This window comes from Notamacropus eugenii, chromosome 1 (assembly GCF_028372415.1).
Source record: "Notamacropus eugenii isolate mMacEug1 chromosome 1, mMacEug1.pri_v2, whole genome shotgun sequence".
NCBI classification, from domain to species: domain Eukaryota; kingdom Metazoa; phylum Chordata; class Mammalia; order Diprotodontia; family Macropodidae; genus Notamacropus; species Notamacropus eugenii.
The window spans coordinates 363,690,884-363,713,069 of record NC_092872.1 but is presented as its reverse complement, the minus strand read 5'-3'; the positions used below and the strand labels follow the sequence as shown (position 1 = coordinate 363,713,069).

Below are 22,186 nucleotides of genomic sequence, written 5' to 3'. Positions count from 1 at the left end.
TTCTAATCCTCACTACAACCTTGAATTTTTGGCAGTATTAACATTAAGTAGAGAGCCTGTTGTGGTATAGTTGATAGAGACATGGTTTCAGAAACTTAGGTTTAAGAACTGCTTAATCTAACACATATAACATGGTTGTGTGACCCTGGACAAATCACAACCTTTCTCATTGCTCAAAGTATTTTCCTAAGACTCCAAGTCCTGAGTTCTATTCCCTCTATCCTGGAAGCCTCAGAATGTGCTGCACTTGCCACGTGACATACACATCAAGAAAAACAGTTGTTCTTCATCTTGATATATACCTAATATGTAGTACCATGATTTACAGAATCAGGATCATTATAAATGATCCAAACATTTCTAAAGGTAAAATTAACCTTATCATGGTTATCCTGTCCTATCAGGAAGTGAACTTTAAAGGTTTTTAATATATTTTCATAATTAAGGTCTAATTCCTAACTCTATTTAAATTTTCCTTTTTTGCTCAAACTTGGAGTCCTACTGGTTCTTCCTTAACCACAAGGTGTCAATTTGTTGTTGTCTCCTTTCTATATTTCACTGCAGTTTTTGCCTTTCAAAGTTTGGGTTGAGGGGTAGGAAGGAACTTGGTGAATTAGCAAGGAGTTGTACAAGGAAGAAATGTACATACTAACCATTTCTGAGGACTTATTACCCTGTCTTCGGTTATAAAGGCTGGAATCACTGTGGCTTGTCCTGGAAAATAAACAAATTACTTTAAACTGTTATTAGGCCATTCATCCCCTGCTCAGAATTAGAGGCTCCCTATATATAGAGTCCTTATGATATTGCTTTTAGGCACATAGAGACTCAAAATTTCAGATGTGAAGACAGACACGAGAATTTTTTTCTATTATTGACACTGTGCTTACAAATTGCACAAACTGGGCCCTGGCCCTAAAAGAAATGAAGTTGAGAGAAATCAGAAAGAAAGAAAGTTAGGAAAGAAGTTGTATCATAGGTATTCAGAATTATGGACTTTTAGAGGGGGAATATATCTCAGAAGTCCAGAATATAGATTCTTGGAGCTGAAAGGGCCCTTGGAGCACACTATATTGAGAGTCAACGAATTTGTGGTACTGCTACTTATTACCTGCATGACCTTGGGCAAATCACCACATCTCTCTAGGTCATGTCTCAAATGAAGCAAAATAAGGAAGTTTGGCTAGATGATGTCTAAAGTCCCTTCCAACTCTTTATTGTATAATCAAGGCCAACTAAAGGCTAGCGTAGAAATGACTTTTTCAAGGGCAGAAAGAATTCTTGGGGGAAAAAATGGTTTTGCCACCCCAAGTCTACAGGATACTGCTGTGTTCTCTCTCATTTTTTCATAGTCCCTTAAATGGAAAATAACCCCCTGATATCCCAGAAGAATTAATTTGGTCCATTCTTAGAAAATTTACAATTCTTGATGCCTCTGCCCATAGATGTTTGACAATTTTAATTTAACCATTTTTAAGTGCAAGAACTCTGGCTTTTGATTGGTAGAGTCACAGTCTAAAATAGAAGCAAACAAACAGAAACTACAAAGACAAACTTCACTTGAGATAATGAGGTGGAAACAACTAAGAGCCTAATAGAACCTTGCAGGAGTTAACTCACCCGAAAAGAGCACAAGATTGCTTGAAAATGAAAGGGTTAAAATCACTCTATATAGGACATCAACATTATTTGAAGGGGACAGCATTTAATGAAAATGAACACAGAAATACTTTTTAAAGAATAACTGAGAAGACATCAGACATTACTAACCTTAAATAAGCCTACTTTCATGTCTCTATAATCTTTTTGAATGTTCTGTACATGAGTTGAGGAAATCTTGGATGAAAATATAAGCACAGATTACTTTCTTGAACAGACCACATCTTTATGGACTGAGAGGTGCTCAGAATATAAGATCCTTTTTGTCTTTATTGCATGTCAATTACTCCCACTCCCCAAAAAAACATTTGTCTTGGTAAAAGAAAATGTACATTTAAAGGCACCGTTCAAAACAATCTCCCAACGTACGTGGTAATATAGTGAAAGACTCGATGATAAAGACTGTCATAGAAATAACTTTGTTCAACATTAAGAGAAGCATAAAATAGGGAGTCATAGCCTCAAAGATGAAAGGGATATTGGGGGATTTTCTATTACTAGAGAACTGTTCTATATAAGTTTCTATTTATGAATGACACTACTGATTACATCACACCTTGGAGACACTGGAGGCTCACCAGTAAAATACACAATCTAATCATACACAAAGGAAAAAGCAAGTGGATGAAGAATACACATTGCCCAAATAATGACATGTAGTTGAATGATCAATCCATTCAGTTTATCTACCCAACAAACAAATAATAAGCTAAGTCACGAACTAAGAGGAAGAAATGAGACTTGGTTGCCCTTGTAAAACTTTGAAGTACTTTAAAGATTCCTAAAATAAAAGTCTGTCTTTTTAACAACAATATCCTCTGAGATGAAACATTACAATCTCAGAAGCAGACTGGCAAGTAGCTGAAAAAAAGCAATGAGAAGATGCAAGATAAGTAAACCATAAGAGAGGGAGATGAGCATTGTTTGAACTTTACTCTCATTGGATTTGGTTCAAGGAAGGAACAACCTACTCAGTTAAGTAGAGAAATTTAACTTGCTTTACAGGTAGTAGGAAGGGAAAAGAGAAAAGAAAAGAGAGGGAGGCTGAAAGAAGGGAGGGAAGACTGAGGGAGGCGGTGGTCAAAAATTAAACTCTTTTGAGGCGGGGAAAGGAGAAAGGAGAAATAAAATGGGGGGGAATAGGATGGAAAGACACAGATAATAATCATAACTGTGAATGTGAGTGGGATAAACTCTCCCATAAAACCAAGGCAGATAGCAGAATGGATTAAAAACCATAATCCTACAATATACTGTTTACAAGAAACACATCTGAAACAGGGGGATACACACAGGGTAAAAGTAAAAGGCTAGAGCAGAAATATTATGTTTCAACTGAAGTAAAAAAAGCAGGGGTAGCAATCCTAATCTCAAAGCAAAAGCAAAGATAGATCTAATCAAAAGAGATAATAAAGGAAACTATATCCTGCTAAAAGGCACCATAGATAATGATGTAATATCATTACTAAACATATATGTACCAAGTTTCTTAGCATCTAAATTTTTAGAGGAGAAGTTAAGGGAGTTACAGGAAGAAATAGACAGCAAAACTATATTAGTGGGGGACCTCAACCTCCTCCTCTCTGAACTTGATAAAGGTAACCTCAAAATAAATAAGAAAGAAGTTAAAGAGGTGAATAGAATTCTGGAAAAGGTAGATATGAGAGACCTCTGGAGAAAACTGAATGGGGAAAGAAAGGAATATACCTTTTTCTCAGTGGTACATGGTACCTACACAAAAACTGACCATGTACTGGGACATAAAAACCTCACAATCCAGTGCAGAAAGGCAGAAATGGTCAATGCATCTTTTCCAGATCCTGATGCAATAAAAATTATATGTAACTATATTACATCATATGTAATATATGTAATTATATTGTAATATAACAATATAATGTAATAATATATGTAATTATATGTAATATAACAATATGTAAATTATATGTATATATAATTATACATAATTATATGTAATATAATTATGTGTAAATAATATGTAAATAAAAGGCCATGGAAAGGGCCATTTAATTGAAAATTAAACAATCTAATCTTAAAGAATGAATGGATCAGGCAAAAGGTCATAGAAACAATTAAAAACGTCATTCAAGAGAATGACGATAATGAGACAACCTACCAAAACTCATGGCATTCAGCGAAAGCAGTTCTTAGAGAAGTTTTCTATCTCTGAAACGTCATTCAAGAGAATGACGATAATGAGACAACCTACCAAAACTCATGGCATGCAGTGAAAGCAGTTCTTAGAGGAAGTTTTATATTTCTGAATGCTTATATGAATAAAATAGAGAAAGAGGAGATCAATGAATTGGGCATGCAACTGAAAAAACTAGAAAAAGAACAAATTGAAAATCCTGAATTATATACCAAATTAAAATTCTGAAAATCAAAGAAGAGATTAATGAAGCCAAAACTAAGAAGACTATTGAACTAATAAATAAAACGAAGAGCTGGTTTTATGAAAAAAAAATAATAAAATTGATAAACCTTTGGTCAATCTGATTTTAAAAAAAGAAAGAAGAAAAGTACCAGTATCAAAAATGAAGAGGGTAAATTTACCTCCAATGAAGAGTAAATTTAAATTAGAAATTATTTTGCCCAAATGTAAGCCCATAAATTTAACAATCTTAGTGAAATGAATGAATATTTAAAAAAATTATAAATTGCCCAGATTAACAGAAGAGGAAGTAAATTACTTAAATAAGCCCATCTCAGAAAAAGAAATTGAACAAGTCATCAGTGAACTCCCTGGGAAAAAAATCTCCAGGGTCAGATGGATTTACAAACAAATTCTATCAAACATTCAAAGTACAGTTAATTCCAATACTATATAGACTATTTGAGAAAATTGGTAGCCAAAGAAGAAACTAAGTTATCACTCTTTGCAGATGATATGATGATTTACCTAGAGAATCCCAGAGATTCAAGTAAAAAATTACTAGAATTAATAAACAACTTTGGCAAAGTTGCAGGGTACAAAATAAACCCACACAAATCTTCTGCATTCCTATATATTAGCAACAAAGTCCAACAGCAAGAGATAGAAAGAGAAATCCCATTTAAAGTTAGGGTAGACAGTATAAAATACTTAGGAGTCTACCTGCCAAAACAAACCCAGGGATTATATGAACACAATTACAAGACACTTTTTGCACAAATAAAGTCAGATTTAAGTAAGTGGAAAAACATTAGTTGCTCATGGGTAGGCCGTGCTAATATAATAAAAATGACAATTCTACCCAAATTAATATACTTATTTAGTGCCATACCAATTAAACTATCAGACAATTACTTTCTAGAGCTGGACAAAATAATATCAAAATTCATTTGGAAAAACAAAAGGTCCAGAATATCAAAGGGACTAATGAAAAGAAATGCTTGGGAAGGTGGCCTAGCGCTACCAGACCTCAAACTGTACTATAAAGCAGCAATTATCAAAACCACTTGGTATTGGCTAAGAAACAGAGAGGTAGACAAGTGGAATAGACTTGGCACTCAAGATGCAGTAGGCAAGGAATACAGCAACCTTCTGTTTGATAAACCCAAGGACCCCAGCTTCTGGGATAAGAACTCATTGTTTGACAAAAATTGCTGGGAAAACTGGATAACAGTGTGGCGGAAATTAGGCATAGACCCATACCTGACACCGTACACAAGAATAAAGTCCAAATGGGTACATGATTTAGGTATAAAGATTGATACCATGAATAAACTGGAGAAGCAAGGAATAATGTATTTATCAGATCTATGGAGAAGGGAAGAATTCTTTACTAAAGGAGAGATAGAATGCATTATGAAATGCAAAATGGATAACTTTGATTACATTAAACTGAGAAGTTTTTGCACAACCAAACCCAATGCAACCAAAATCTGGAGGGATGTAGTAAATTGGGAAAGAATTTTTACAGCTAAGCTCGGGGATAAAGGCCTCATTTCTAGAATATATAGAGAACTGATCCAAATGTATAATCATACAAGTCATTCCCCAATTGATAAATGGTCAAAGGATATGAACAGGCAATTTTCAGAGGAAGAAATTAAAGCTATCTATAATCACATGAAAGAATGCTCTAAATCACTATCGGTTAGAGAGATGCAAATCAAAACAACTCTGAGGTACCACATCACACCTATAAGATTGGCAAACATGACAGAACAAGAAAATGATAAATGCTGGAGAGGATGTGGGAAAGTTGGAACACTAATTCATTGTTGGTGGAGCTGTGAGCGTATCCAACCATTCTGGAGAGCAATTTGGAACTATGCCCAAAGGGCTACAAAAATGTGCATACCCTTTGACCCAGCAATATCGCTACTAGGACTATATCCCCAAGAGATCATAAAAATGGGAAAGGGTCCCACATGTACAAAAATATTTATAGCAGCACTCTATGTAGTTGCCAAAAACTGGAAGTCAAGGGGATGTCCATCAATTGGGGAATGGCTGAATAAAGTATGGTATATGAATGTAGTGGAGCACTATTGTGCCATAAGAAATGATGAACAAGAAGACTTCAGAGAGGCCTGGAAGGACTTATATGACCTGATGCTGAGTGAAAGGAGCAGAACCAGGAGAACTTTATGCACAGCAACAACCACAGTGTGTGAGAGTTTTTTCTGGTAGACTTAGATTTTTGTAATAACACAAGAACTTCTTACCAAAAAAAAAAAAAAAATCCCAATGGAGGATCTCAAGGCAAAATGCCTTCCACACTCAGAGAGAGAAATATGGAAGTCACTCACATATTGTAGCAGATCATGTTTGTGTATGTGTATGTGTTTGTGTATCATGTTCTGATTTGTTATACGATTTCTTTCATTTATCTTAGTCTGACTACATAGCATGACTATAGTGAAAATATACTCAATAGGAAAGTATATGTAGAATCTATACAGAATTGTATGCAGTCATGGGGAGGGAGGGGGGTAGCAGGGAGTAGGTGGGGTGGGATAAAATCGCAATTGTATGGCAGTGATTGTTAAACATTACAAAATAAAAAAAAAAAAAAAAAAGAAAATTGGTGAGGACGGAGTCCTAACAAATTCTTTTTCTGACAAAAACATGGTGCTGATACCTAAACCAGGAAGAGCCAAAAGAGAGGAAGAAAATTATAGACAATTTCCTTAATGAATATAGATGCAAAAAGATGTTAGCAAAATGATTACAGCAACTTACGAGAATAATATACTTTGAACAGGTAGTATTTATACCAAGAATGCAAGGCTGGTTCAATATTAGGAAAACCATCAGTATAATTGATCAGATCAACAAAACTAACAGAAACCATATGATTATCTTAATAGACGCAGAAAAAACTTCTGACAAAATACAACACCCATTTTTACTGAAAACACTGAAGAGCATAGGAATAAATGGAGCCTCCCTTAAAATAATAAGTAGCATCTACAAACCATCAACAGCACTATATGTAATGTGGATAAGCTAAATGGAGCCTCCCTTAAAGTAATAAGTAGCATCTACAAACCATCAACAGCACTATATGTAATGGGGATAAGCTACATGCATTTCCAATAAGATCAGGGGTGAAACAAGGATGTCCATTATCACCACTGTTATTCAATATGGTACTAGAAATGTTAGCTTTAGCAATAAAAGAAGAAAAAGAAATAGAAGGAATTAGAATAGGAAAAGAAAAAACTAAGTGATCACTCTTTGCAGATGATATGATGATATACTTACAGGATTCTAGAGAACTGAGTAAAAAACAACCTGAAATAATGAAAAACTTTAGCAAAGTTGAGGATGCAAAATAAACCCACATAAATCATCTGCATTTCCATATATTATTAACAAAGCCCAAAAGCAAGAGCTAGAAAGGGAAATCTCACTTAAAGTTACTGTAGACTGGATGGAGAGGCTTGGGAATGGCTTTGCCCTCTGTGGTGATAACCTGTATTGACTTCTTGGTTGCACGGATTCTGCTTTCTGGTTCTGGGATTTGACTTTCTGGTGTCTAAATAAATGTTTCTCTTCTGCCTTCTACATGGAGAATCTGTTATACTTTCCAATTAAGAACTATGCTGGTATATTCATAATCACCAACAGTACTGTGAACATTGACTTGGTGATACAGTAGTCCAAGCTAATATAACAAAAATGACAAATCTACCTAAATTAATTTACTTATTCAGTGCCATACCAAACTACCAAAAAAGTTTTTTATAGAGCTAGAAAAAATAATATAAATGTTCATTTGGAAGAAAAATAGATCCAGAATATCAAGGAAATTAATGAAAAGAAATGCTAGGGAAGGTGGCCTAGCCATACCAGATCTCAAATTGTATTATAAAGCAGCAACTGTCAAAACCACTTGGTACTGGCTAAGAAATAGAGGGGTAGATCAGTGGAATAGGTTGGGTATACATGACACAGTGATCAATGACTATAGCATTCTACTGTTTGATAAACTCAGGGACCCCAGCTTCTGGGATAAGAACTTACTGTTTGATAAAAACTGCTGGGAAAACCGGAAAATAGTGTGGGAGTGTGAAAATAGTATAGTGGAAACTGGGCATAGAGCAATGTCTGACACCATATACTAGAATAATGTCCAAATGGAGAGGGAGGGGGAGAAAATTTAAAACTTATGGAAGTGATTGTTGAAAATTGAAAAAAAATAAATAAATTTGGAAAAGAAAATAGATCAATGGATCTAATGGAGTCAGGTTATATTGAATAAGGAGGAGAAGGGTCTTTAGAACAAAGCTACATGGGTTTGTCTTTGACCCTCTCAATTTTCAAAATTTTAATTAGTAATTTCTTGTACTCATAGAAAATTTTCTGTCTGTAAGAAACTGAATTCCTGACCAATCTTCCAGTAACAGATAATTGTTCTCCCATGACCTGACATACTGGGCAGAGTCATAATTCAGAATTCTTACATCTGAAGCAAATTCCTTTGAGTAGAATAGTAAGCAGCCCATGGGTTTGGTCCTTTCAGGACAGAAGGTGGTCAATCTCATAGAGTTTGGTTCATTTTGATCCTGAGGGTGGGGAGGGAACTTGGTGGCAATGTAAGCTCATAGAGGACTGTGAGGCAAGGCTTGCCACAGGGAGGAAGAATGGTAACCTCTAGCCCCTCTATCCATGTCAGTACCCTGTGACAAAGTCCTGATTGCCCTTAAATAGTTATGGCTTTGAAACTGGCCCAGGAAGAGAAGTCAACAAATTCCTTGCTTCTCATCATCACATTCATATCATCTCTCTAAATTTTAGGTTATGTTATAGAGCATAAATGGAGTGTGCCAGCATACCCTAGAGCAGGAATGGGGAACCTGTGACCTCAAGGCCACATGTGGCCCTCTAGGTCCTCAAATGCAGCCCTGTGACTGAATCCAATTTGGAAAAGATCAAGAGCTCTAGTGAAGAGGAACTGGATTCAGTCAAAGGGCCATACTTGAGGATCTAGAGGACCATATGTATGTAACCTCGAAGCCACATGTTCCCTATCCCTGCTCTAGAGGATCAGTTTTACTGCCATTTCCTATGAAAGTGCCCATTTTCTGGGGCTTATCTTTTCTCTAAAACCAATATGTTTCCCCCACAGGAGGTAAACTGATTCAAGTGCTCCTGTAGTGCCAGCACTGTAAGCCCACACCTTATACAGACTTGTGCTCTGGAACTCTTATTTTGAATCCTGTATTACTCTGAAGTTCATTAAATCCACCCATATCTCTCAATCCAATTCTTTGTTGCTATCATCTACCATTCTCCAGGACACTCATCCTCCTTCCTCACTGAATTCAATACCTGGCTTTCAATCTTTCACTCTACTCCAACTGCTGCCTTCATAATTGGAGATTCACATATAGACGTTAATGATACTTTGAGTACACCTATGACCCTAGGTTAAGCCCACCATTCTCCTCACTGCTCCTACAACTTTGTTGCTAAATGCCCCTGGCATGAGTCATACACTTGCACATCAAGTCAACTACAAAATTAATTCAATCTAATCTAAAAATGGGCCCCTCACTGCTACATAGCTATCTTTTTATTCTTTCTGATTGAATAGCACACTTGTTCAAGAGGTATCCTGCTATCCAGTACACTGTGAGCTCCTACTCATCCCATTCTGCATCTTACAGTCTCTCAAAACTCACTGTCCTCTCCTTTGCCCCAGTCTCCTGAGGAAGAGATAGTCCCTTTGCCAAGACCAACCCTTCTTTACTGGAGGCTTTGATCCTATCCATTTCCATCTCCTCTGGGACATTGCCCTTTGATCATTCCAGTTCTCTCTTCTCCCCCCATCACATAATCTTCAGTTTCTCCCCACTAGTTTGATGCACACAAAAAATAATCTCCATCATTAAAAAATAAAACAAAAAAGACCTTCATTTAATGCAGCCATACCCTTAAACTAGTGTCTTCTATCTTTTCTCCCTTTTACAGCCAAACTCCTATAAAGAGTTGTCTGCATTCACTTGCCTCTACTTCTTTATCTCCCACTCACTTAAATTTAGCTTCCTAATGCACTAACTCACAAGTGCTCTCTTAAATACTATCAATAATCTTTGAAGTGTGAATTTCTCTAGCCTTTTCTTGGTCTTCATCCAAACTTGACCTCTCTGCAACTTTTTGGTGGTGATCATCTCTTTCTCCTGAACACTCTCTTCTTCCTTGGCTTTAGTGACACGGTTTTCTCCTTTTTTTCCTCTTAGCTGACCAGTCTTTTCCACTAATCCTGCCTGTAGGACTGCTTCTTTTTAATCTCCTTTGTTGAATCATCATCCATCTCCCATCTCCTAAGCATAGATGTCCCTCAGTGCTCTCTCTTCGGCTCTCTTCTCTCTCTCCATATGCTCTCCTGTAGATTTCATCTGGTGCCAATTATCTTTAAGCATGAGGCAGAAAGGGGCAGTGGACAGAGTACTGGATTTGGAGTCAGAGGGCCTGGATTTGAATCCCAGCTTGACCACTCCTGGATGTGTTACCATAGGTTAGCAACTTAAACTCTCTGGGCTTCAGTTTCCTCAATTGTAAAAAGAGGGGGTTAAAATAGATGACATCCAAAGTCCCTTCCTGTTCAATATTTATATTTTCTCATGATTTATATCTTTATATCCACTATCAGTTTGTACTAACTGCATTTTCATATTACCAGTTACGTGTGGATCATCTCTACTTGGATATCCCAAAGGCACTTCAAATTCAATATATTCACAATATAATTCATTCTATTTCTTTCTAAACTTACTTGTCATATAAGTTTTTCTATTTTTATTGATGGTACTACCAAGACTCCTAATCACCCAGATTTATAACCTTAGGGTCATCCTTAATGCTCCTCCCCATATCCAGTAAATCAACTGCTAAGTTTTATCTCCACAACATTTCTCATATTAATTTTCTCATCTTCACATTCACGCCACTACTCTTGGCCTCTCTCTTTCTAGTTCTTCCCTTTTTGATAGGTTTTCCAAATAATCTTCCAAACTCAGACTCCCATAGTCAGTTCTCTCCAATGACTCCCTCAACTCTTTAAGATAAAAGGCAAGCACTTCACATGGCATTTAATATCCTCTACAATTTGGATCTAACCTACATTTTCATAGATTTCCTATTACTTCCTTTCACATTAATTCATATTGCAGAATAGGATATTAGCATTATATCTCATCTTTACTCCATTTTCATAGGTCCTCTTCCATGCTTAAAGTACTCTTCTCCCTTACTCTGCCTTTCAGAAGCTGTTTCTTCCTTCAAACTCAATTAGTGTGCCCTATCTTTCATAAAATTCTATCTAAACCTCCTAGTAGTTATAGTTTTCTCCCTTCTCAAATTACATTGTAACTGATTATCATGGTACATTTTCTGTGTCCTTATAACATACAATTCCCTGAAGGCAAGAACTACTTTTCATTTTTGTTCTGGTATCCCAGAGACCTAGCATAATGTCTTCAACACAGAAAGCATTTAATAAATATCTTGAGTCAAGACCGTGCAGAAGTTGAAGTTGGAAGACAGAATATGGATAACGAACTATTAGATAATAGAATGTCAATCTCAAAAAAAATGTTAACAGGCTAAAGATGAAATGTAAGAAGGATACATGTAAAGTCCTATTTGTGGGTTGAAAAAAGAATTGAAAAAGTCCAGAATAAGAGAGGTGTGGCTACTGAACAAGTTATATGGAAAAGATTCAAGGCTTTGAGAGGCCTGCAAAGTCAATGTGAATCAACAGTGTGATATGGAAGGTAGGCATTAATGTAAAAAAGAACAGAGATTGTTCTGCTATACTTTGTCCTGGTTAGGTCACAAAATGGTCTATTTTGTCTAGTTCTGGGTGAATATTTTAGGAAGAATACTGGTAAACCAGTTACCTGGAGGAATTGACCTGGATGGTAAGCAGACTTGAAACAATATTTTACGAGGAACAAATATGTTTAATCCAAGGGAAAAAAAAATGTAGGATAGCCATTTTAATAGTCTTAAAATGAATCTATTTTTTTCACTCTGTGGCCAAAAGAACTTTCCTAATGCGACCCTCCCCTTCATTGATTCCCAATAGCCTATAAGAAAAAAAATACAAACTTCAGCATTTAAGGCCTAATACTCTCTAGCTCCAACCTACTTTTCCAACCTTGTTTCTCAGTTCTCCTTTTCACATATTCTGTTTCAGGCAAGTTGTATTTATCATTTTCTGATCTCTCTCACCTCTGGGCATTTGCACATGTCACTGTCCATGCTTGGCTGGACTGGAGCACCCACACATCTCTTTTTATCAAAAACCTCTTTTTTCAAAATCTAGTTCAGTTTTCAAGCTCTAGTTCATCCTCTCCATAAATAAACTTTCCTGATCTCCTGGCTAGAAGTAATTCTTCCTTCATCAAATGTTTTGTGTCTGATTGGCCTGTTTATTTTATTTATTTATCTTATTCTACCTGCTATTACAATTATTTGTATGTCTTCTTCATCCCCCAACTAGATTGCCATTGTTTTCTCAAGGAAAGGAACTGTAATCTTCCTTTGTTTTTCTGTGATATAGCATGGTGCTCTGAACAGAGATTAGTTACCTAACAAATGCTTTCTTTTCTTGATTTCTGCTTAGCCACAGAGAGAACTAGGTCCAATAGATGGAAAACTGGGAGAGAGGGATAAGCTTTAGTTCAATAAAAGGAAGAGATTCCTAAGAGCTGCTCTAAGTTAGAATCAGTAAAATTCATGATTCATAAATGGGTGATAAGCATTGAGTCTAGTTTAACTTTGGGATCCATTCAAACTCTAAAATATTCAACGACAGCCTTAGGACCAAATTTATGGGACAGCTGGGGATTAATGTCTGCCAAACATATTCTTTCACATGTGAAGGTGTAAGAACCGCCATAAATGTTCATTTCTTGGGTATAGAAGGCTTGGAGACTATTCAACATGAATGCTGTTAAACCATAAGGTTTCACAGCACTTAAATCTGGAAGAGATTTTAGAGATTATCTAGTCCAATATTCCCATTTGGCAGATGCAGTCACTGAAACTAAAGAAGGGATTTACCTAAGGTCACATAGGTGTATAAATGGTAAAATTAGAACATGAACCCTGAGTCTTTTTTGAGCACTGAGTTTCCAATGCTCTTTCTTAAGCTTTCTGAGCGATTAAAGAGACATTTAGGTGTTTACAAGCCCCTTTCAATTAGTTAGGGACCAGTGACTTCTAAATTAATCAGGTCCTTCTGTTTCTTCCTTCATTATTATTTTGATGCTGACTGATACCTCCACCAGAGGGTGAACATAGCCAGAAAGAGGGGACAAAATATTAAATCCTCCTTCTTCGCTCTTTGTGTTACAGATCTGGTGAAGGTTTGACTAATGATACTGAGATAAATAATTAAATAATTGAATTTTGGACTGTAAGTTATAATTGTCCATGTAACTCCTACCTCCCCATGATGGTATTATTGCTTATATTTAAATAGGTTACTATATGCTTTCACGTTTATTAACTAAAATTACAATAGTTATATAGGGTTTATATATAGTTATATAGGTTAGAAAATGCTTTCCCTGTAACAACCGAGTGAAGTAGACCATGTGGGAGTTATTATGCCTGTTTTAAAGATGAGGAAACTGAGGTTCAGAGGGATTAAATGACTTGCTAAAGTGATATGACTACTGAGTGGCAGTTTGGGGCCTAGAACCCAGGTCTTGTGGCTCAGAGTCCAGCGCTCCTTCCTTTGGGCCAGGCTGTGCCCCATCATGAAAGTGAGATGCAATTAAGAAAGTCATTTTCAGGTTCTTGAATCTGAGAGAAAACTCTGTTAATATCAAATACCTTGAAATCACTTTGTGATCAATGATTTCTTCTTCTAGATCCTCTGAGAAATGAGCAGCTTTGGCTGCTACAAAGAGCGAACTCTCTGTTTGGTCCCCATGATGCCACTCTTTCTTCTTCTTAAGGCTGCTGGCTTCTTCAGGTAATTTCTCCAAAGAGACATCTAACTTGCCCACATTTTGAAAGTCCTGGGACTTAAAAGAAATCAATATTTTCGACTGAGGTGTGAAATAATATAGCTTTGTCATGCTTCTGTCTCTTCTAAGTCCAATAGCACTTTCTTTACTGCAGTTCCTTCAGCAGTATCTATCCCAAATCCCCACCCAGGCTTCTTTTTAGATTTTTCCTCTCAACTGCACCCCATCCACCCACCTGCTAACACACAATTAGATACAAATAATTCAGATTTCTCTAGTGTTGTTCAATATTTACAAATCTTGGTTCTTAAAACAATTCCTGTGATTCAGATAGCATAAGAATTATTATCCCCTTTTTCTAGGAGAAACTGAAGTTAGCACAACTTACATAAGGTCACACAGATATAAGCATATAGTAAAGACTTATAGCTAAATAACGTTCTTTTGACTCAAAGACCGGTCCATTTTCAGTCCATCATAATGTCTATTAGTAATAATCTCTTAATTCTGTATAATACTTTGGCAGCACAGTATAGGGGAATAAAATGCAATACTTGGAGTCAGGAAGACCTGAGTTCAAATCCTAATCTACTTTGTAGCTCTGGGCAAAACAATTTATTTATTTAAGCTCCAATTTTCTTATCTGTAAAATGGGAACAAGATTTACAGCACTCATCTCTCTGGGTGGTGGTACAGACCAAAGGAGATAATGTACATAATGTGATGCTCTCTGCAAACCTTAAAATGTTACATGTTAGTTATTGTTATGATTTTTAAAGTACTTTAATATCCATCATTTGAGCTTCAAACCAAGTGAGGAGTATAGGTAGGAATAGGACATTTTTCCCTTTTCAACCAATGAGAGCACTAAACCTCAGGAGAGGGGAAGGGACATCCTTTGGGTCTTGATTATTAAGTGTTGGATGCAGGACTTCTGCCTTCCAGTTCAGAATTTTTCCTACTTTATCTTTCAATAGTTGATAAGGTTTTTCATTGTTTCTTACTTTTAGTAGGACCTCAGTAACATGATACCAGATATGCTAGAAAATCCCAGAGCAATAGTTTATATAATTCATTTACCCCACAAACATTGGTTGATTAAGCACTTACCACAAAGTCCTGTCCTTGGTATAAGAGAGGTAAATAAAAACAAGACATGGTGTGGAATTCCTATTAAAAAGTTTAACTCAAATGCTAGTTCCTTCAGAAAGTTTATCTTTTGTTCTTTCGATCTTGTACTATCGATTTTTGTTTTTGAGCACTCCACTAATGTATTTATCATGTAATGTTGGGCATGTTTGGGATTTAAAACAAAAAGGGAACTTAGAGATCATCTCCAAGTTACTCTCATTTAACAAATGAGGAAACGGAGGGCCAGAAAGTAGAAATGACTTTTCCAAATTGCAGAGTTCATATACAGGTACAGGTACTCTGATTTCAAATTTAATGCACCATGCTTATTCACTGTGTTCATTATTAGTTATTAGTTCAACTCAATAATCATTATTATGTCACAAAAACCAAAGCAAGAGAGAGAATTCAGGAGGAAGGGTAGATAACAGTGTCAAAAATCAAACAGATTAAGAAGAATGAGGACTAAGTAAAGAAAAGATCTTTGATAAATGTGGCAAGAGCAGTTTTAATTGAGGCAGAAGGTAGCTATGTGGTACAGCAGAGAGAGCAATGGACTTGGAATTAGGAAGACTCATCTTTGTGAGTTCAAATCCAGCCTCAGACACTTACTAGTTACGTGACCCTGGGCAAGTCATTTAACTCTGCTTGCCTCAATTCTTCATCTGTATAATGGGCTGGAGAAGGAAATAACAAAGCACTCCAGTACCCTTGCCAAGCAAACGCCAAATGGGGTCAGAAAGAGTTGGACACAACTGAAACAACTCAACAACGACAACAAAAACAGAAGGCAAGTTGCAAATAAATGGGATGTTAGGAAGTAGAGGCTAAGAAAGTGCAGACAACCCTTTCTAAGAACTTGAGTGTGAACAGGGAAGAGCTAGTGGATGTCAGGATCAAGTCAGAGGTGTGTTGTTTTTTTTTTAAAGGACAGTTGTGGTGGAGAATAGAAAGAGAAAGACTACAGATAAGACAGCCTACACAGAGGATTCAAAGGAGTGAGCTCACAGACAAGTGAGATCAGGGGCACTAGTGAAAAAGTAAAAGAGTTTACAAACTAAACCAGAGGAGAGAATGAGCTACTTGAGGGCAAGGAATAAGCCGTATCTAAACTGTGCTTCTTCCTCAGTCTAGCACAGCACTGTGCACACAATGCATGCTTAACAAATTTTGTTCAGATGAAATCTCCAATAGGGAGACAAATCATGGAGACACAGTCATACCACAAAGTGAGATTTGTGCGTCAGGGGCACCACTAAGAAGTTATATTTAAAAAAGAGTGGGGAAAGGAACCCTAAATAGCTGACTTAACAAAGTCAGGCAAATGCCAAGTACAGTGTGATACTTTTGCCTTCAGGGTGTTCTCAGAATGTTACTTCTTGAACCCTGAGAAGTGGAATTAAATTATATGTGAAAGGGAGATGTTTGCCTTTACATGGTTCTCCCCTCTTTCTCTCACCTTATAGAAAAAAATAATAGCTCTTGTGTGATTTAGAGAAGCTGCAAAGCCTGGAATTATCAGTTACATATCAGGAATCTCCGCCAGAGGGCTGGGAGAACCAGATGCACAGGTTTGTGTCTGAAAGGATTTTAATGGTCAGACTTAAGGGAAAAAAAGGTCAAAAGGCTGGTGATGAAAAGCTGGTCTGAAGAATCTGAAATAATGCCCTCTCTTCTCTCCTTCCAATTCACTAGATAAAAACTACCTTTTTCTTGAAGGTGAGAAGAATCACCAAGGGAAGGAAATTCTGGGGACTGGTCTCCAATAATAGACCACATTTACATAGTTTTCTTCATAACCACCCAGCCAGGTAACATTACAGGTAACATGAATCACATTTAATTGATACAAGTAACATTAATCTCATCTTTTAAAGAAGGAAATTGAGGTTTACATAGCTAGGAAATGTCAAGGCCAGCATTCAGGCTTTGTGATCTTTTCAGTTCATGGCTTCTTTATTAGAGCAGGTGTATATATTGAGCTTTGGACTTAGAAGTCAAGATCTGAGTTGAAATACAGACTCAGGCACTTACTAGCTGGTTGACTCTGGGGCAAGCCACTTAATCTCCACCTGCCTCAGTTTTCCCATCTGTGAAACGGGGATAAGAAAAGTACCTACCCACTAGGATTTCTGAGAAAAATTTGTAAACTTTAAAGTGTTACATCAACGTGAGCTATTGTTATTACTAATTAAGAGCTAACGTGCTCATTCGCAGGGTCTCTCTCTTCTCACTTCCTTCCTTAGGGGGGCCCTAGACTCTAATAAATACTGAGTAACATTCATGTTTTTCAAGATATTAGATTAAAAATAATGGATTTTGAGCTAGAAGGGAACTTAGAGGTCAATTAGTCCAATTCTTTCATTTACTAGATTAAAAAAAAAATGAAGGCTCAACGAAGTTAGGCTAACAAATTAAATGTCTTTCCCAAGATCACAATTATTTAGTTGCTGAGGTGGGATCTGAAATACTATCTTGGAATACTACACCAAAATGCCCCGGTGCCATACGTTTAAAATTTGTTTTTAATTGTGGCCACTTAATTTTCCAGTTTACCCATGCTAATGAGCTCCCCACTGTGCTGCTACCCAGTTCCTCCCACCCCCTAGTTTACATATGGATGAGGTAAGGGACTAGATGGGGAGAGGGGGGATTGGTAAGGAAACAATCCTACTTTGTATCTGCATTATGCATGTCAGGGTAAAAAGCCTTGGCTCTCATTGTTCCCCCACTCTTAGAATGTCTTTTCTCTCCATCTGTTGAAATTCTCCCCATCCTTTAAGGATGAACTCAAATGTCCATCCCCGCCCCCCCCCATCAATGTTCTGGATCTCCTCAATCTGCACAACCTTGCTTCCCAGCCCGAGACCTCCCATGGTGTGCAGAGTTTGTATTGTTTTTTTGTTTTTTTTTGTTTTTTGTGCACTGATTATCATTTTGAATAATTACTATTTGATCTGTATGTGTTAAATTCCCTTCCAGAGATAATGTCCAAAAGGGCAGGTGCTAAATCTTATCTGAAGTTTTCATCTTCTCCAAAGTTTGGCAATTTGATCTAAACACAGCAGGTACTTCATGATTTTTTGTTAAAATTGAAAATATCACTTTTGAGTGTTAGTGGCCATATTTAAGCCAGCACTGCAAAGCAGAGAATGAAACAATTAGCCCAGGAACTGAAGCAAAGGAGACATTCAAGTTTGACATTTGAGTCCCTCTTTCCCCAATAAGATTTTTTTTCCTCTTTTTTTATTGGGTTTTGCCTTAAACATCTAGATAATTTCCCCCAGAACTCCATTTCCCATTGCTTGTGCATGCATAGCCCATGTGCTGCAGAAAAGCCCTGCTCAGAATCATTCCTAATCCATCCACTCTTTTATGGTGCATCTTACACTGCAGGCCTAGAATAGGGAAAAGATACAGAAGATGAAGTTACTCACTGGTCAACTTCAATGTTATTCAAGTAGTAGTAAAATGATATCAAGAGGGACTCTTGTAATGCCCGCCCACATTCTCCACTGTTCCAAACCTGAACCACCCTTCACTATCCAGTTTAGGGATTTTCTCACAACACGTAGGTGAGATGGGGAATATAAGTCTTATCATTCCCTTTTTAAATAAGGGAAACTAAGATTTAGGGGCAGTGGGGAATGACCTGGAATAGATCTTTAGAGGCCATTTTACAGATGAGGAAACTGAGGCTAAGAAATGTTAGGTGACTGGATCAGGGTCACATGATTAATACGTATTTGAGGCAAAAAAATGGAACTCAGCTTTTCCTGCCCCCAAGCCCAGTCCAAGCATCATCAACTGTCCACCCTAATGTTCTGGGTTCCATATCCAGCACTATCTACTAGGCACCATTACTTTTTGGATTCTTTCTCTTCTAGGAAAACTTCAAGGGCCAGTGGCTGGTGTTCAGTCTTTTCACTGTACTCCAAAGTACTCCCCATTTTGGGGGTATACTTGGGTTTCATTGTTTTCATTATTAAACTAGGTTCCACTTTTGCTTTCCTGTTGGACTGGAATATTAGACTATAAGCAAAATCCAAGGTCAAGACATGTAAATTTGCAGAGACCCTAGGAATTCCATATGAGGATAAGACAGTCCTTTAGGTATTTATTTGAACAATGGGCCAAATGGTAGAGGGTTAACATCAGGGGTGTTCTGGAGCCAGCTGGAACCAGCTTACAAAAGGCAAGTGTTAAATTTTCAGTGTGAGACTTGCATCTAATAAATTGGCAGAGGCTGCAAATCTGGGCTTGATTGTTTTGTTGATTGTCTAGAATTAAGAAAGTGATGGGTCTAGAAAGTGATGGAGAGAATGTTAATAATGTACATTAAATCAACAAGTGTGCTGTGGGTACATTTTCTCCCCTACAAAAGCTGGTTTTTAGATATTTACTGTCATATTTGGAACATGGTTAAAGTGGAAAGGGCTATGGACTTGAGAGTTATGAGAGCTCTAACTTTGGTCCTTACTCTAATGATTTCTATCTGCGTGACCATGGGCAAGTTATTTTATCTCTATGGGTTTCAGTTTCTTCATCTGGAAAATGAATTCTGATTTATAGCTGGAAGTTATATTAAACATCATCTAGCACATAGGTATCAAACATTCCTCAGTTGACGGTGTCGGGAAAGGAAATAAAATTAAAATGTTATTGGGAAATATTTAACAAAATAAATAAAAATACAATAAAACATAAAGTTAATATGTGGTTTCTAAGTCAACAGCCACCCAAAGGGATCCTTAGGTTTGGTTTAGTGGCCCCCATGTCTAGTTGAGTTTCACACCACTGATCTAGCCCACTCTTATTCAAAAGTTTACAGCTGAGTAAGAGTAAGGAGATTTCATCCCAACAGGTGAAGTGACTTATCTAAGGTCACATATATATATAATAAAGAGCACAACTGAGGTTCAAACAAGCCTTCTGATTCCAAATTCAGGGCATTTTCATTATGCCACATGGTGAGATGATAATATCTACTACATACTTCACACAGTTTTTGTGAGAAAAGTATTTTGTAAATTATAAAGTGCTATATAAATGAGAGCCACGCTTATTATTTGAAAGGTACAATACTATAAATGTGATTGCCTATAAGGGTAAAAACTTGGAGTTAAACTAGAGCTCTATTTACTTTGTAACTGGTGATCACAGTTTTTCTATAATATTTCCTATAATTGTTATCTGTGTTTCTCTTATTTCCCAACTAGAAGGTGAACTCCAAGAACCTGGTAATGAGCCCTTTTCTGAACTTTGTATTTTCTTTAGTTCCTAGTTCAGTACTATAAACATTGGAACTTAATACATGCTTTTGTTTACAGGAGCAAATCTAATCGAGGCTTTGGCCTGGGGTAAAGGCTTCTAATATAAAAGAATTAAGCCAGAAAAAAATAATTTTTCTTAGAGTATTTGAAAGGCTATCACGGACTAAAATTGTTCTGTTTGGCTCCAAAGGAGAGAACAAGGACCAATCAGTGCAAATTTGGGTTGGGGGTGGATTTTGCCTCATTGGGAAGTAAAGCCTCCTCTGAACTTGAGGAGGTCTGCACATCCTGCAGTCCCTACCAAAGGATGATTTCCTCTACATTTTTCACGGGCCACCTAAAATCCTTTGGAGTACCCATGGGCTGCATGTTGTGCAGGCCTGAATGGAAGCTATCCCCAAAATGAAATAAGGTGCCTCACAAAGTAGTGTGTTCCATTCCATTGGAGGTCTTTAAGAGGAGGCTTGATAGTCATTTGTAAGAGCTCTCATACAGTGGGTTCCCTATTCAAATACTGGTTGGATCTCTGAGATCCTTTCCAAATCCTTTTCTTGCTGTCATCACCACACTCTCAATGTCTGACCCTTTCCTTTATCTGATCTGAAAAACCTCAGGGTTCTAGAACCAGAGTGTAACGTGTCACTCATTGAGCAATCAGTGACCTGAAGCTTTATGATATCTTGCAACAAACTCCAATATAGTTGTCTTAAATTATTATTTAGCTTCTTATAGCTCTGCTGCTCACCTCCTCTACTTAACTACAGATCCCTTCAGGTCAGGGATTGTAGTATGACTACTTTTTTTTACCTGTCACAGAACACACTAAATAAGCTCTTAAATATGTGTTGGTTCCAAATTTTAGATTAGTGAATTTCAAATTAATGAGCTTACAAAGAAAGTAATTGACTTTTGTAAATTCAGAGTGTGATCTGTGTACTGGGTTGAATTCTGATCTTTCTAAATTGATAGGAAAATGATGTTTTTTGTATTTCTTAACTTTTCTCTTAGGGGAAAGGCAGGGAAAGGTTGAGAGAAATGATGTAGGTGGAGCATCACAAATCTACCATTACATCAAGAAGTTTCTTCATTGACTGAGTGTGAATACTGAATGAGAAAATGAACCAAATAATTAGATACAAAGAGTTCAAGTTGTCCAATTTTGAGAGGGTTCTGAAGAGAAGAGGGGTCCAGAGGAGACAGATGCTTCTGCCTAGGGAGAAACTGGGATGGTCCAGACTAGATATGGCTAATTTCAATTAAGGAATATAGGGTAGAAAGCTTGGGTGGTATTCAGGTTAGTACTGGGCAGATTTCTTTTATACTTCAAGTCTTCAAGGATCTTTGAATCTTTTTATTAACAGATCATCTTAGTAGGACTGCACTCAGGAGTTGCTGAGGCCAAGAATCACCTCCTTCTAGCCAATCTGGTGGTGATCTTTTCCCAAATTTAATTAAGCTGGTCCTCAGACAAAACATGAATGCATGTGCATACACACACATATGCGCATACACACAGGCACATACATATACATACATACATACATATATATATACACACATATACACACTCCATTGCTGGACCTATAATCAAGGCAATTCTAGCTTTGTAGTATTTGCCAAAGCTTATTCCCACTGGAATAGCCTGTGGAAACTCAATACTATTAGGCTGAATTAGGGTC

General features: G+C 36.9%; 1 protein-coding gene across 3 annotated transcripts in view; it reads right to left on the bottom strand.

The window, feature by feature from the left end:
• CLMN (calmin) overlaps positions 1–22,186 on the bottom strand; it is a 162,323-nt gene that overhangs the window by 12,964 nt on the left and 127,173 nt on the right. Inside the window, exons 10-11 of one of the 3 annotated variants that reach the window (XM_072630322.1) lie at positions 13,967–14,160; positions 654–714 (exon numbers count right to left, since the gene is read on the bottom strand). In XM_072630322.1, coding sequence (XP_072486423.1) covers positions 654–714; positions 13,967–14,160 — 255 coding nt within the window. Of the gene's footprint in view, positions 1–653; positions 715–13,966; positions 14,161–18,099; positions 18,633–22,186 lie in introns of those variants that run through there. The other 2 variants (XR_011971897.1, XM_072630323.1) reach the window with 2 other exon arrangements.